General features: G+C 37.3%; 1 protein-coding gene across 14 annotated transcripts in view; it reads right to left on the bottom strand.

Moving 5' to 3' along the window:
- Positions 1–16,471, bottom strand: part of SLIT2 (slit guidance ligand 2) — a 345,645-nt gene that overhangs the window by 82,670 nt on the left and 246,504 nt on the right. For 5 of the 14 annotated variants that reach the window (XM_019654252.1, XM_019654237.1, XM_019654238.1 and 2 more), the window contains 6 exons: positions 9,523–9,594; positions 5,713–5,856; positions 5,432–5,595; positions 4,418–4,441; positions 2,012–2,029; positions 772–922 (listed from right to left, as the gene is read on the bottom strand). In XM_019654252.1, the coding sequence (XP_019509797.1) occupies positions 772–922; positions 2,012–2,029; positions 4,418–4,441; positions 5,432–5,595; positions 5,713–5,856; positions 9,523–9,594 (573 nt within the window). The remainder of the gene's footprint in view (positions 1–771; positions 923–2,011; positions 2,030–4,417; positions 4,442–5,431; positions 5,596–5,712; positions 5,857–9,522; positions 9,595–16,471) is intronic. The other 9 variants (XM_019654249.1, XM_019654239.1, XM_019654245.1 and 6 more) reach the window with 2 other exon arrangements.

The raw sequence follows: 16,471 nt of genomic DNA, 5'->3' as shown, positions 1-16,471 counted from the left end.
AAATACCAGATGGTGCTGTACATAATGATGAGATTTCACTAGGTTTTCCTTGGCTTTTTAGAACACTAACTTTAAATGTCTTACTTTTATAAATAAAGTCAGTAAAGGCAAAACATACACCGGCATAGCATCTATAAACGATTCAACAAACATATTTTAGCACCAGGTACGTGCTAGGCCCTGTGTTAGGGTTTTAAATATAAATTGATCATACTCTGCCTTTTCAGCTTTTCCTGCTATGCTATCCATTGTTCAGAAAAACAAAACAAAACAAAACCTTATCCTTGGTGCTTTAATACTTGATAATCACTGAATCCTTGTACCCGTGAAGTCAGTAAGGTCGTGAAGCAGGTAAAAAGGCTCTCAGATTGACTTCATAATTAATAGAGATTCAAAATGATAATTCTCAAACTACTTTATTTGATTGCTACAAACACTAACTATGGTAAAAATCTATTACGTGCTTAGAAATGAGTTTGGGCATACATAATGCTGAATAAATAAATATCAAATGAATGCTGTTATTATGGGTCGTATTAAGTGCTAACTGAATTTTTGAAAGGTAAATTAATGCTGGTAGTTGTATCTTGGGCCAGAAAGGTGAAGGAAGATAGCCTGTAATATATTCTTGTACAGATAAGAGTTATGCCAATGTGTGTCAATTAAAACTAGCGCAATGACTGAGAGTAAAAGGGCGGGACAAGAATTGCCACACTTGGATGCGTTCGTTTCCTCCCTCCCAGCTTGGATTTTGGTGGGAGATGAACTCACAGTTCTGCAGTGTACTGGGGGATGTGGTCTGGGGTTTTGGTGAGTTTTTGATTGGAGCAATCAACTGTGGTCCCTTCACAGCGGCACTTTTCAGGGCAAGCCAAATCGGCAAAGCAGTCCCCACTTAATTTTGATCGATAATCTTCTGTGCCTGTTGAGGATTCAAGCCAAAAAAAAATAAAAAAAAGAGAAGAAACTGAGTCTAAAGGTTAGAATGTTCATGAAGTTGCCGGAAGAAAAAAAAGGAAAGATAACTATAGATTATGCAGCAGGGAGACAACTTGGGGAAATTTGGTCAATGGGTGTTGGGAGAGGGTTAAAACAGGGGCTTGGAATTTGCTGGAAAAAAGAGTAACTAGATTCACAGGACAGGAAAACATTAATAGAGATGAGCTTTTCACAGCGGTACTTTCTGCTGATCCAGTTATGAGCCATTCTAGCCTATTTGACAGCTAATCACACAATGGCTGTTAATTGTTAAAAAGATGATTTTTTTCTCGGAGTCAAGAATTTAAAATGTATCCAGTCATAAACATAGTCCTATGTATCATTTTAAATTAGGGCTTTCGAGGCTAATAGATGTACTCAGGTTTTTTCAATTTTCTATGGTCTTTTTATTATTCTCTCCCTCTCACATAATCTTCAGAAATGCCTAAAAAAGCCCTCTTTTTTCATTTTGATTTTATAAAGAGAGACAAGTAAATCCTGATTTAAGCCTCAGCAGCTTGTCATGCTGTAGAAAGCTGCGTGACGTTCCATGGTGCTTGACGGAACCATGTTTTACTCATACCTGGCAACCACATGGTTAGATCAAGCACAACAGAAAATCTCGCTACATAATCACTACACCATCCACTAGGCCAAGGGTAAGACGGAGAGGAAAGATGAAGGGAAGCAGGAGAGAAGCTACAGATGCTCTGGAAGTGTAATACTGTTTACACGACATGCATTCTCCCCGCAGAACGTGTACGACCATAGGAAGAGCGTTACTACCCAAGTTTCCTGGGCACACAAACAAGGGGCTACACTGAAAGGTGCCTCCACCGTTCCTCACAACAGCTGTCGGGGGCAACATCCAGGAAGGCGTTGGAGCTGAGCTATGAGGACAACAGAGACGCTCAAACCATCTGTGGTTTCTTCTTGGAAAAAAAAAAATATGGCGCAAAAGACTGAGACTAGAACAAGGTATATCGGGATTGAAAAGGAAGGACATGGTTTCAGATCAGACACTTTTACTTACAGCCCAAATGGTGAACTCCTGCAAAAGTAAAGATCCCCAAGAAGGAAAGAAAGACAGTAATCCCAATTAAGATAAATTAGCATATAGATAAAGCTAAGGTCTCTTCTTGCTGTGGCGATTAACAGGGAATGGCATGGTAAGGATAGGAATTGTGCTTTATAAACTTTTTTTAAATAATTTTTTGGAAGCACAGTGGCCTTACAGGAAAAGCAGTGGCATACAAGATGCACAGCACAAATGCAGTTCTGGTCAATTCCCTTCAAAGATGACCTCTCTGCAAGATAGCTTTCCTTTTGGGTGATCACTGTAACATCTAGAAGGCCATACAGAATAGCGGTAGACAAGTAAACAGGTAAAATTCAGTGAAAAACTAATCACTAAGGTCTCCAAGGACGCTCATTAGCACATTTGGATTCGTCCTCAGTTGTGGCTTACATGATTTACAACGACTTCTCCAATTTACAAAGAATGTCAGTTAGTTAAAATGGAATCAGAATCTCGTAAATTTATGAAGCCGAATATAATACTTTCATTACATTTGGGAGTTAATGCCATGACGTTTATTGAAAATCTGTTGTATCGTGGTTTAAGTTTTTTAAAAGACAAATGAGGAAATATTGGGAACAAAGTCTAAAATTACTGGTATATTAGGCATCTTACATTTAAAATAATCTGCATTCAATGCTCTGACAATGATGCTTATGTCATGGTGGCTCTTTAAATAGGCTGAAATATTAATTAAAGTCTGGGAAAAAAGGGACAGGGCGACTAAAGAATTCTTTTGAGTCCTGATTTCTATAATTATTGTTTTCAATAATGTAGATTGAATTTTCAGAAATTGACAATTAAATCATAGTATCTGATATAAAAAGTGTTTTCCAAAACCTATTTTGGCTGCTGCCAATCAGTAGGCATAAATGGTATCAAAATTTATGAAAACAACTTGACTTTTGTTCTTTATTTGGTGAATTCAAAATATTAATTTCTAAATTACTCATGAAGTATACTTAAATGTAATAGACAATAATTTGATAACAATTATATTAAGTGCTGTAATTTTGGGATTTAAGTAATATTAATGTTTTATCCTATGGGTGTTCTGGTGTTTAGAATATAACTTTTCGGGGATAAGTAACAGCCACCAGATGACATTCTATTTAATAACTGGGTAAAAATAATGCATTTTAAAGATTGCCAGTGAAAGCCAATCAACTGTTCTTGTGCAGCTGGTGTAATATATAAAATTTTATTAACCATTCAAGCTCAAAAATAAGTAATAAAACAAAACCTGTTAAGTGCATAAAATTATTCAAATTATAATTCAATAATGGCAAGCAACACATACCTCCTTAAAATAGAGAACGAACCCAGAGTTCTTTAGAAAGTAAGTATGGTTTTGCACACTAATGCTATAGAAATATATTTTTATTTACAGCTGTTAAAATATATTATAGACCAGAATATACCCAGGAGATGGTAAATGTGGCCAATTAATACTAACACACATTTTTACATAATGGTTTAAAGCAAACAAGTCAAAAGGCATTTTACACAATTGGCAGGCAAGGAAAAATAATAAGTAAAGACACATATTTCAAAGAGCTAGTTCTAGAATCATCAGCCTTGACAGAGTTAAGACTGTAAGATTGTAGTGGTAAACCATTTCAATGACTTTTCTAAGAAACATTTCATTCATCTGCCTAAGTGATTTAAGGCACTCGTTGCTCAGGAGCTTATGATGGGTTCAGGTTGGATGTCAGTGTTGTTTTGGGGACGTTACATTGTCACTCCAGTTGTGCAGGGATGGAAAGTTACACAGCGCCACTGCCTGTAAACCAGCAGGAAGGGGCGACTTGTCTTGAAAACGTGAAGCCACAGTCAGCAAAGTCAAACAAAAAGTAGGGGACACTTTTGGAGTGTAAAGCCTATAAAAAATGCAAATCCCGTGATTGCGAACACGATTCCATGTGTTTGTAACTAACTTCACGCAGAACTGGCTCTTTGACGACAGCGACATCTGTCTTTAAAATCAGCTCCACAAGCTGTATTTTAAAAACAGGTTGAAAGATCAGAAATACCACGTAAGGAGAGAAAATGACTTAAGGGAGAAAGCCATAGATTCAAACAGTTTAGCTACTGTGAGGCATTTTAGATAAAGGTGCCCAAGTGAAAGTGGGGGTGGGGAAGGTGGGAGTTGAATAATATATATGTTGACCATCAGAAGCTGCATGCAAAGGTTGGGTAGGTGTTCAGGAAACAGCTACGAGTGATCTATGCAGAAGTGAATCTATCTACAGAGTACCCGCTCTACTTTCAAAAGCATGCATATCGAAGTTTTAGAAGCTATTATTTTATCAGGTGAGGAAAGGGTATCTGCAGTTAGTCCTACTACCGAGCAAAACCTACCTGGAATGAAATACTGTTCTTTAGCTAAATAAAAAAAGAGAAAAAAAATAGAAGAGGCACCTGAATGTCAGCAAGCAGAGATATGAGTTATATTAGATTAAGAATGGGCTAAAGTCACTACAGATAATTAAGTGAAAAATGTATATTCACAGCAGCAGCTGAAATATCATAATGTACAGTGAGTAGTAAATGCAGCTAGAACCATGGACAATAATCGACTTTGTCTTGGTATTATTAGCTTTTTAGTTTGAATTAATTGCCGAAGGTGAACTAAGCCTGGAATAGTTAGGTAGCTTACTACCCAAAAGATATAGAATGCACTTTATCATGAGAAAATGGAAAAGATTAGACCAAAGCAAATAGTAAATTTCAATGAAGCTTTCTATTTAATAATAATACAATGCATTTATATTTAGCTTTTTATAAATAAATATAATGTTCCCAAATGTTAAAAAAAATGCCCTTTGGGGGGAAACAATGCATCCTCACAGTCCTATTCAAAATAAGAGAATGCAAAATGAGAAAACAGCATTTCCTGTGAGAAGTGAGGGGGCGGGGGATTTCCCCCCTACTTCTGAGCCTGAGCAAATCATGGAACTCAGCCTCAGGTCCCTTCCTGAAGAAACGGAACACATGATTAATCACCTTACGTTTCTCAAGGAAGGATAGTATAACAAACATGAGACCTAGCAGGCTTACAAAAGCATTCGGAGTTAGCTAAAAGGCCCCTGTTATGTTTGAACCCTGGCACTAGAGCATAAAGTATCCAGGCATCTTTTTTTCTTGGCCGGTGGCCTATTTGTTCTGCTTCATATAGTGTCAGAAATGTTACTTACAGGAAGGCCATATGAATTGTGTTTATAGTTTTCTTTATTTTTTTCATTATGGACGGAAGAGAGAGAAATATAATTCTACAATGTTTGGTGATCCGGCTGAAGGCCAGCTGTCCCTATGCGTCACATAACCACTATGGTTGGTAGCACAGGGGAAACGTCACACGGAGTCACAAATTACCTGAACAACGGAATTTCTTGCTTTTGATCTGTCCGATTCTTTTGTTTGCCAGGCGCCGGGGGCTGGTGCAGCGGGCACCACTGGTCTCGATGGGGTTGGTGTGGAGATAATCCGCCAGCCACTTGAGATGGCAGTCACAAATAAAGGGGTTCTGGGCCAAATGCCTTTCAGAAACACATACAGAACACTTTTATACAAGACCAGCCAGGAGCTTAACTCTCAAACTCAGAGTGAAAACAGCAGTCATCTACCTTGCCCCCAATCACATATACATCACATACATCGTCTGAATGGCCCGGAGAGGTGAAAAGGTCCCTTTGGCGATGGTCTGAAGCTTGTTGTCGTATAAGGAGAGAAGGTTCAAGTTGTGCAGGTCCTGGAAAGCATCTACCCGCAGGCAGTTTATCTTGTTGGCATTCAATAATCTGTTTGACCAAAGAGTTGTAGAATTAAAGTGTAGCATCTCTTTAACCCACCTTCAAGAAAGAGCCTGTCCTTCTTCACAAAACCCAATTGAGAAACACATTTTTTAAACCTCAACACAAATATTTTAACTGTAATACTTTAGGTAACACAGGCTGAAGATGGGGGGTTATATGCCAGGCAAAGCAAGGGGCACGTCCTCTAAGGAGAGCCTCAATCCAGTACTTAGGCATTTACATAAAGAAACGTGACTACACATCTTCTCTAGCAGACGTGGCGGTAGCGCAGTAGGCCCAGCCTTCATTTGTCAAGGCCGTCATAAAAAACGCCATAAACCATGAGTCCTTCGAGCTGGTCTTTGAAAAAATTCAGTGTATTCTCCAAACAGAAGGCAGAGCAAACCTTCTAAAACATAGATCAGATCGCATTAACTCCTGTCTTAAAACCACGCAAGAACTCCCAGTGTGCTCCAAGCGAAACCTATGTTAAGTCCTGACAATAACGTGTAAACACCAAATGGGCTCTTTAGCGCCCCCTTCTGAACCTTGCAGCCTCCAAGTTCCCTTTCTCGGGCTGTTTCCACTCCAGCCACCCCGCAGGCCTCCTTGCCAGGCTTCGTTCTGCTTGGAATGTTCTGATGAGTGAGTTATTTTGCTTCTTTGAGTCTGCTCAAATCTTACCGTCTCAATTCAGCTTACCCTGACCGCTCACTTTAATACTGTCACCTCTGCATGCCTCTCCCCAGCCCCTCGCACTCTCAATTTATTTATTTCGACCTATCTTTTCTATTTTCTTAACTACATACATTTTTGTTACATATGATTTCCTTATTTATTATGGTCTTTCTATCATTTGTATGTCCCCTTCCCCAAGGGTCTAAGCTCCACACAGCAGAGATATTTGTCTATTTTGTTCCCTGATGTTTCCCAAGTACCTAGCACATATGAGGTGCTCAATAAAGATTGGTTGTTGAATGAATCCTTTACAACCCTCGTGGAGAGTGACACGGTACAGTACCATATTAAAGGTCCTCATCCTGCATTAGATATACCCGTTGAGCTTGGTTTAACACAATATCCCACAAACTCGTTTTCTTCTCACATATGCTATCAATGCTCTACATCAATATTTTGTGGAACTGTGGTTTATGGACTATACAAACGGCAAACAGCATTCTTGTAGGTATACGTGACTGTGGCTGAGCTTTTCATGCTGGACTCACCTTTGGGAATATACTTGCCCTGCTCTCCATTTTCCTCAACCTCACGGCCTATCAAGGCCTCAGAAAGCCCACCGTTCCCAGCATGTGACTGCCACCCAACTAAAGTATCCCTTCCTCTCTAGGTTACAAGGGAAGTTATTCAGTGCTACGCAGTCTTGTCACCTGTTTCACGTTGGCCCATTCTGCCCAAAGACAGTTTAGCCCTCTGTGGGCGGGGCATTTTTTTTTATAGATCTTTTTGTCTATCCCCATTTACCTCAGTGTTTTGATACTCAGAATTTTAACACATATTTAGTAGCTCAAAAAAAATATGGACTGTGTAATTTGGGTTTGTATGCCTTATTATCTAACAAGCTGAAAATGTTTTCCCTTTTAGCCACAAGAATCTCCAATGAATATAAGGACTTCCTGTTTTGTGTGCTTGCCTTTTTAGGCATCCCATGTATATGCAAAGCCATGACTTCCTCATGGTGATTTGCTTTGCTCTACTCTTTTTTTCCCTAAAGTTTTGGCTTTCTCTGTGGTTGACAGAATACTTTTTCTTTAAAGCTTAGAGGCCTGGTATGGACCGACCGATCCTATTACCCCCACTCTGGGCCACAACACAAGTCCCACTGACCTTGTTCCCTAATTTGTCAGCTCTCTGAAGGGAGGAGTTAGAGCACAGAACGTTATGGACAAGAAAAAGGTGGGGAGCCTGGGTGACAACTGAAAGAGGTGTTTTCTGAGCATTTTGTACTTACTTTACATTATATGGTCCAAAAATTAGGGGGGAAAAGTATTGGATGCTAATTTATTTTGTTTCTTCCATTTATCTACATTTCTCCCCAATACCTCATCTGTTCAAGCAAATCTAACATGCATAACCAAGTTCTCAGCTAGCAGTAAAGAGACAGTCATGTCTCTTTAGCCCTGGCAGGCTTCAGAATGAGCCTGAGTATAGAGAAAAAACATTAGGCTGAAGAAATGTGTACAGAATCATTCTATTAAAGTACAGAAACAATATTTGCTAACTCTGTTGCAAGGGTTAAAAAATAATGTGAAACCTAAATAAAATCATTAAGTAACAAAGACCAGTATTTACCACAACTTACTGGTCTGTGGGAGAGAGTAATGGAGCAAATGGGAGAGTACCGCACAGAGTGAGGGTAAATGTTGTTTTAACAGTTTGCTTCGTTTGTGTGTGTGTATGCATGAAAACTAGGCTGTGGTATAAAATATGTTTCTGGATAATGATGAAAAATTGAAAACATGGGTAACAGGATGTAATTACGAACACATGAACATACATTTCTCAACGAAGGAAAAATATCTACATTTGGGAAGTTTGTAGGACTCGGAATAATTTCATTCTAAATGAGAAATGCTCAGGTAGCCTGTGAACTCGTTGAGAGAAGTAATTACATCGTCCTCATCTTTGTATCCAGAGCAGCTAGGCCAGTGTGTGCCCAAAATGGGGTAGTCTGTGTGTGTTTGGTGATTTGAATAGAATTTGATGATCTAACAGTAAGGACCTTAACATTAGCAGACCTTTTCCCAATTCCCTTTTTATATAAGCATTAAAAAATAACACCTGAGGTCAAGTCTTATTCTTATAACTGTGTATATTAAATACTTATTTTGAGACAAAGGAGAAGCAGCTACTGTCTAGGCCAGGGGTCGGTAAACTTTTGAGATGGCAGAGCCCCTGGGATCAGCAAACTGCGGCTCACGAGCCACATGCTCTGAAGTAAAATTGGAAATGAAAATAAAACTATCACAGTTTCATTTATAATATTACTTTAAATTTTCCTTGTTTGTAAAAATACATTTATGGCTCTCAAATAATTTTTAAATTGTTGTGAGGGACAGGGCTCGCTCATCCAGGGGTCAACAAACTTTTGAGATGGAATGTCCCCAAAGAGCCACATGTAGGTCATGCGCTGCAGTTTGCCGACTCCTGGTCTAGGCAGTGTGGTCTTTAAAGCCATATTCCAGGGATTGCCAGATCAGTCTCTTACTGAAGATGAGCGTAGTGAGTGTGACTGCTGGGTTCTGGCCCACAGCGCACCATCTTTGTGTGGGGGATGTTATTCCAGAGTTGTCACTCCTGCTGATTCTTTGCACAAAGGCAGATAAATATGTCTCTCTCCTTTCCAACTATTGTTAAATCAAACGAGAAAAGTCTCACAAAAAGGAGGGATTGTAACAGCTTTAAATGGCATAGCAGCCAGGACGCACAGATTTGTGACAGCGTGGAGAGAAAGACTGGGGGACAACTTCAAAGAGTTGTGTATTCAAACAAATAACTGTCAACAATGTTAGCTCCACTACGCCAATCTTTTCCATTTTATTAAACTGTGCCATTTTGGGTCGAATTTTTCTGAAGCCTCCATGAAAATATGAGATAGTAACAGATTCAAATATAATATTTAGTTCAACAGATCAGAAACAAGCAAATACTTACAGGAGCTGTAAGGAAAACAATCCTTCAAATAAACTTTTTGGGAGCTCTGTGATTTTATTTCCATAGAGAACGCTGAAAAAAAACAAACCCCATAATTTAAATGAAAACAAAAATCAGACACCAAACCAGCATAACAAATTCATCCAACATATATATATATTCAGGCATAGAGGAGGCTCTCCAAACAAATGAAAGTTTGGAAAATGTAGAGAAACAAAGACTAATTAACAAAATGAATACAATTCATAATTGTAGTGCCCTTTCACAGAAATTGTCATGTTTTTCTATACATACACGGTTCATATGTAATGAGAGAACATTGCATACAACAAAAGTGAACACTAAATGTAGAATCCACTGATTTTTAAAGGGATGAGTTTTGGGCTTATCATATTGGTAAAGAGCAAAAGAAACTGATGTTTTACACATAGACTGTGTATGCTTGAGAAATATAAGATCTGTGGACCATGACCACTGACATTGATACAGAAGGAGTTTTAAATGTATGGCCCCCAAAGAATGATGGACAGAAATGCATCCTCGTGGCACCAGCTTCCGATGAGGCACTACGTGTGAGGACCATGCCTGAATCCCCCCAGGACACAGGGGGCCGAGCACAGCTTTCGGCACGCATTGACATTCTACACTGGACAGGTGAGTGAACACTGTTTGATATGTGAAATGAAGAAATAAATTAGCAGATAGACAAATTAAAGAATAAATTAACAAAAAGAGTGAAATGAAAGGATTTCAACAGCAAATGACTGGAAATGACTGACTCGTCATGTCGGCTACTCACAACAGGTCTGCAGTGATGCCTGACTATTTTTAGGGCCCAAAGGAGGGAACCACAATTATGTGTAGGAAAAGATGGAAATTATATGTTTAGGAGGACAATTTGGCAACATATATCAAGAGTCATAAAGATGTTTATATAAATTACAACGTAGCAGTTGCACTCTGAAGAGCTTAAAAAAATCAGAGACAGACAATATTTTATGTGAAAAATGTTAATCATGTTATAATTTATAACAATGAAAAAATAAATGCAAATAAAATGTCTCCAAGTCATAAATATGAGGATTGGTTAAATGCATACTTCACATTGATAAAGATCGTGTTTTGAAGAATATTTAGTGAAGAATGAACGTGTTCATGATATAACATTAAAGTTAAAAGACACAATACTAAGGACTATATTGCAGTATACTTTTAATTTTGTTTAGAAAAAAATATACACACACACACACACAGAAAAAAGTGGAAAAACTTTGATGGCAAGTGACTCGCCATTCAGAGTTCATTTGTTTTGGCATATATATTTTTTTCCTTATTTTTTACATTCTCTACAATCAGCATACAGTACTTTTGAAAATCAGAAAAAAAAATCATTTGGAAAAGAAATAAATGGATGTCTTATATATGAAGTTAAAATGAGAATCTAAATAATTAATATGTTTGGCAGCAGTATATGATTTTTGTTTGAAAAGGAGGAAAATAACAATAGAAGAGATGAATAAGAGAGGGAGAAGTCGTTCCCTTTTAAGATGGCAGTGAGCGGGAGAAAATTCTCGAGGGACTAAGTAAAGCTGGGTGCTATATTGTATAAAGAGACATTCCATTTGTTTAGATTCCAGTGTACAGCTATATAGTATAATATAAAAAATTCATTTGTGTAAAATATAGATTTTTTAAAAAAAACGTAAATCAATCAGAGAAGAAACAATTTTTAAAAATCAAAGAAGAAAAGAGAGAATTCTGTATTGTCAGGGTCAAGGAGGTAAGGGAACTAGGAAAGGGGAAAGCAAGAATAAATACGTACTTTAAAGTAAAGAGTAAGAAGAGAGGAGGCTTTAGGGACACAGATGAGCAGGTCAAGATGGCGTCAACTCAGGATATTCAATTCAATACCATTCAATCAGCTCATTTAATAATAGATACTGTATACTTGTTATGTGCCAGGGAACTTCGTTAGGTTCTAAGTTTGGTGCCCAATTAAACTGAACCCAACTCTTATTTTTTGTCATTTGCCCATGTTCAGGCACTGATATGACTGAGATAAATAAAGAGCAACCCCAAAAAAACCAATGTGGAATACTGAAGAAGTTTCAAATTTTGAAAACACTGAAACTTCAAAAAGAAATAGGATGCATATAAATTGTGGGAGGCCCTTATAAGAATCAAGGGGTGAATAATTTAGTAGGTTGTTCATTTGCGACTTTTGCTTCAAGGGTTGGCTCAAATAGCACAGAAGGAGGACTAGCTAGGAGATGTATCATATTTGTATCGTGAATCTATTTTCTTTTCTCACAAATCATTCTGTTTTCTTCAAGATCAAGTTTAAAAAATAGAGGTTTATTGTAAATAAGACAATAGGGGTAAATGGGGGGAAAGGAGGCGATAATACAAAGATGCAAAATATCTGTGTAGGCAATATTGGGTATATGGACTAAAAGTCATGCAAATATTATACTAAAGAAATGCTTACTAAATATTATGGGAATGATATTTCTCTACAAAAACATGCAGCAATACTAGGGCTAGGTGCATTTTTCTTTCACACAGTGAGATCAAAATGATAGCAAGGTAAAATATCAGAAATCCATAGACCAGGAAGAAGAAGTTGGGGTGACAGTCAGAAAACAGGACCAAAATCTATATGATGAGGGAATGACATATCATCACATAAAGATGTAAGTGCAAGAAGGCCAGTGAGAATGTGTGCCACACTCATAAAAGGGAAAGAAAATTTAAAAAGAAATTGAAAGGTGAAAATGAATTCTACTGAAAAGAAAATAAATACATGTGGGGTTTGGATACTATCAACTAAATACCAAGAACAAGAAATTTGGCAGTTTCTCTAGTTTCTTATACACGACTTACATCCAGCATACTATATACAGTGTACAGTTATACTGATAATTTTTTTTATAGTCCTTTGGAACAACAGGAAAATCTGAGGCCACTCTTGTACCTGCTGCTAGAAGGAAAGCTGAGAATCCTAAGCCCAGTTTCACCCTTGTGACTTTAGCCACTCTATACTGCTACAGTTTATTTTGTTTATATAAAAGGAAGCTTTCAACCAGAAAAAAAGAATTAAAAGTGTTTACAGACAATGCTTAATATATTAGTATGCTGAATTCTTAAGAGATTATTATTAAATATTATAGAATGAGAGTAATAAAAAGCCCTGAGGATAAAATGGTTCAATAGGTGCAGGTATTCTAAATGGTCCTTTGTTAATAATTTGTAACATATTAAATTATATAATTCATTATGTTAATGTATAATAATATAATGACATATAGTAATAATATGTAGTAAGATGAATGTCAATGCTAATGAAAATAAATAAATGTTAATACAAATATTTAATAGGAAAAAAATATTCAACGAATCCAGTCCAGTTTTCTCTAAGATATACTATTATAGTAATTAAATAACAATTTAAAATTGTTTTTTATTTAGTAAGATGCATTAGAGGTAATTGGCATCATACCACCTTTCAATATTTTCACTTCTTTAGCAAGTGTAGTATTAAATTAGGCTGGCCATATACTTGAGTACAATTCCAGAAAGACGTGTAAGAGAAACTTGTATAAGTAAAAACCCGATTTAGAGAAAGAAGTGTTGCTTATTTGCATGGCTCTTGCAGTTATCTACACTTTCCTGTCACTTCACTCCTTTCTGGAAGATTGAAACTCCTGGCTCCTTGTAACAAGCTCCAACCCCACTCTTTTCCTGAGAACCTCTCTTGCGCCATATTTCGTCCCTCTGCCCTCATGGTTGTAGTCCATTGCCAACAACTGCAACCTCTTCATTATTTCAGTTTCAACCATCTGCTCCCCTCCAGTCATGCTGATATTTCCCTTGCTCTTTCTTGAGACACTCTGTAGACTCCTGTTTCAGGGAGTAGTATTTAGCTGATCCCTCCATCTGGAACGTTCTTTCTGCCTGCATCTGTACATATCTGCACAGCTCGTTTCTTCTGGTCTTCGCCCAATAATATCACCTTCGTGGGAGGCCTTTGTGGCTCATCCTATTTAAAATGTCAGCTCTCCTCTTCCCGAGCACTCCTTCTCCCTTCTCCTTTCTTTATTTCCCTTCAGAATACTTTTTATCATCAGATATACTATATCTTTTGACCAGCATCTAATTGGTCATCAACCAGTATCACTGGTCATCTCCACAAGGGAGAGATTTTAGTGTTTTGTTCACTCAGGCATCTCCAGAACCTTGAATAGGGCCCACCACACTACAGGGTCCCAACAAATTTCTGTTGAACATGTATGATTATGGTTAAATGAAAAAAGGCATATTGCAAATCTGGGTAGTTAAATAATTTATGGAGGGGTAAATCACTTAATCTTTGCAAGTTCAAAATGTGGAAGCAGTGGGGTTAATGATATCAGTTACCACATGTGGAATTTCTCTAAGATAGCATAGCTGCTTCACTCTTTCCTGGTCTACCTGTTTTATAACATTATAAGGTATTATGTGGCATTCCACTTCCGGAAAACAGTTCCTGTTCTTCCATGTACTGCTATGTTTTGAACTAGAAATTCCCCAGGGACCTAACTCCTTGACTTAATGTAGTTCTGGTGAAGCAAGAAAAGACTTAGAAGTGAGCCTGAGGGGGTTAAAGGAAGTGATTTGATCAGTACTTTGCACCCCATGTATGCACTCCCCAGGGACCACCCAGGCCCAGCCCCAAGAGATAAATTTTTCTGTTGAAACACCCCTAGAAAACGGAAATAAGACCCTAACCAGAACTGTCTAGTTTTTGGCTCCTGCACAGATTTCTGGAGCCTGCCCTTAGCCTGACCTCTGGCCTCATTATAACACAATTACAAAAAAATGAACATTATGGCTTGGCCCCCCCATGGGTTTTTCTGTATGCATTCTGGGTAAGGGCATGTGCACAAAGAAACCAGTTATATAACCAGCACCTCAGTCTATACGTCAAATGTCCTGCGTTTCTACATCACATCCTCTGCTCTAAGAAAATTACTTACACTTTCTTATATAAGAAAAAGCTAACCTGAACTTCAGGACAGCTGTCTGCCCTAGACTCTGCCCCCAGAAACTCCTCTGTCAGTTCTCTCCTAAAATAAACTTTCTAACTGCTATTCCTTTGTGCCTTGTGAATTCTTTCACAACCCACGAGTGAGTAACCACGACAAGTTCCACAAGGAAAGATAATGCTTTTTCATAGCTTTCCAAAAGAACTATGTCCACGAGAGCTCTGATCATAAAAATTAGGATCCCAATTCAGCAAGCATGTTCTTTTACATGTGTTATTATTTCTTCTACTATTTGCTATTAGTTTATTGTGCTCATATAGATGAGCACAGAACAATTTATATATAATCATTAACTATAACTACACATTTATTAATAACTATAATGCATTTTATTGTGATAAATAATAATGTTCTATTTATTATTTCTTATATTACGTTTTTTCCTTTATTTTAATTCTCACAACCACAAAAGAGTCAATTAACATCACTAAGGCAATGGAGTTTAAAAATAAACTACAGCAAACTGATGTAAATAAGAATTCTCCAACTGTCACTCTCACGACATTTAATGGTTATCTCTGAGGCACAGACACTTCCAGAACTAGGGATCGGTAGAATGATTTCACTTTTGTTTTGTCCTTTTGTATGGCTGGGAGGGTGTCTACATTTACCTAGATAATATTACTGTTCAGAATGGTATACACAGTATTTTATGGACAATTTGGGTAATTTAACTGAGTTTTATATAAATGTTGTTATTTTAGAATCTGACAGATCACCCTGAGTGCAACACATGACTATCGTCTACATTTTCTGCCCACAATTGTTCCCTTGGCCTTGGACATCCTCTAGTAAAATAAACAAACAAACAAAAAACAAACAAAAAACAACCCAATCAGATACTGCAGGTGAAGTGATAGTTTTCTATTTCCTTTCTTCAAAGAAAATGGAGGTTTTCTGAGCAGACCAGCCCAACAACCTGAACACCTACATGCTCATATGAGCCCTTCCATCTTGTTCTCCGCTTGGTAGCAGTGAGTGTAAACTGTCATATAAACTCCAGGCGTTTATCTGTGCCTAGCACTTGTGTATCCTGGAATTCTCACTGGCTACAATGGACTTCTGAAATTCATAAGCACTCTGCAGTAATTTACATCAATAAGAACCCTTTTCTAAGCAGCAACTCTAAAATTACATGCCAGCCTTCATTTTCAAACTTTACAATTAAAATGTGAACTAATGGTTACTTTACTTAATGGAACTTCTGAAGATTTTTCACAAGTTTAAAAGAAGAACAGCCTTTACCTATTTATTTCAGAACCTCTTTAATTTACATAGCTATCTCCCTGAAAGTCCTTTTGACATTAAAAAGCTGTCAAACTTCCTTATCTTTGTATGTTGAGAGATTAAAGCTGGTTCTTCCAGGGAAGTCTTAAGGTGATCAAACAGGGAGTTGGGGCCTCTCTCATTGGCCATCTTCACTGTTCTCTGCAAGAGTTTACTCAGCATCATTCTAAAGGGGCCTCATCTTGTCCCCAGAGACCACAGCTAGCAGCTTAAAGGTTGTATATGCATTGACCAGTGTGCTCCAAAATAAACATTTTCCCTTCATTTCAGAAACAAAAATTGTCAAAAAAAGGGGACTTTTACTCTTGCTCTCTAAGCAGCAAAATTATCAAGTCCTGTATAGCCCTAAAGTTGGTTGATTCTAGTGACAGGTAGCATTCTTCAATAAAAACAATGGAAGTCATTAATGATTAATAATAATTAACATTATTAATAATTCATAATTTTAAATTAAAAGCATTTATATAACATATTTCATTATTATTACTATTTTTATGATTAAATATATTAATATCATTATGATTAATAACAATAAACACTATTAGTAATTAATAGTACAAAACTTATGTGTTTATTTT

Source organism: Hipposideros armiger, unplaced genomic scaffold (genome assembly GCF_001890085.2).
Source record: "Hipposideros armiger isolate ML-2016 unplaced genomic scaffold, ASM189008v1 scaffold_217, whole genome shotgun sequence".
In the NCBI taxonomy this organism is placed as follows: domain Eukaryota; kingdom Metazoa; phylum Chordata; class Mammalia; order Chiroptera; family Hipposideridae; genus Hipposideros; species Hipposideros armiger.
The sequence above is the reverse complement of the archived record's forward strand: the minus strand, read 5'-3'. Positions and strand labels throughout refer to the sequence as shown.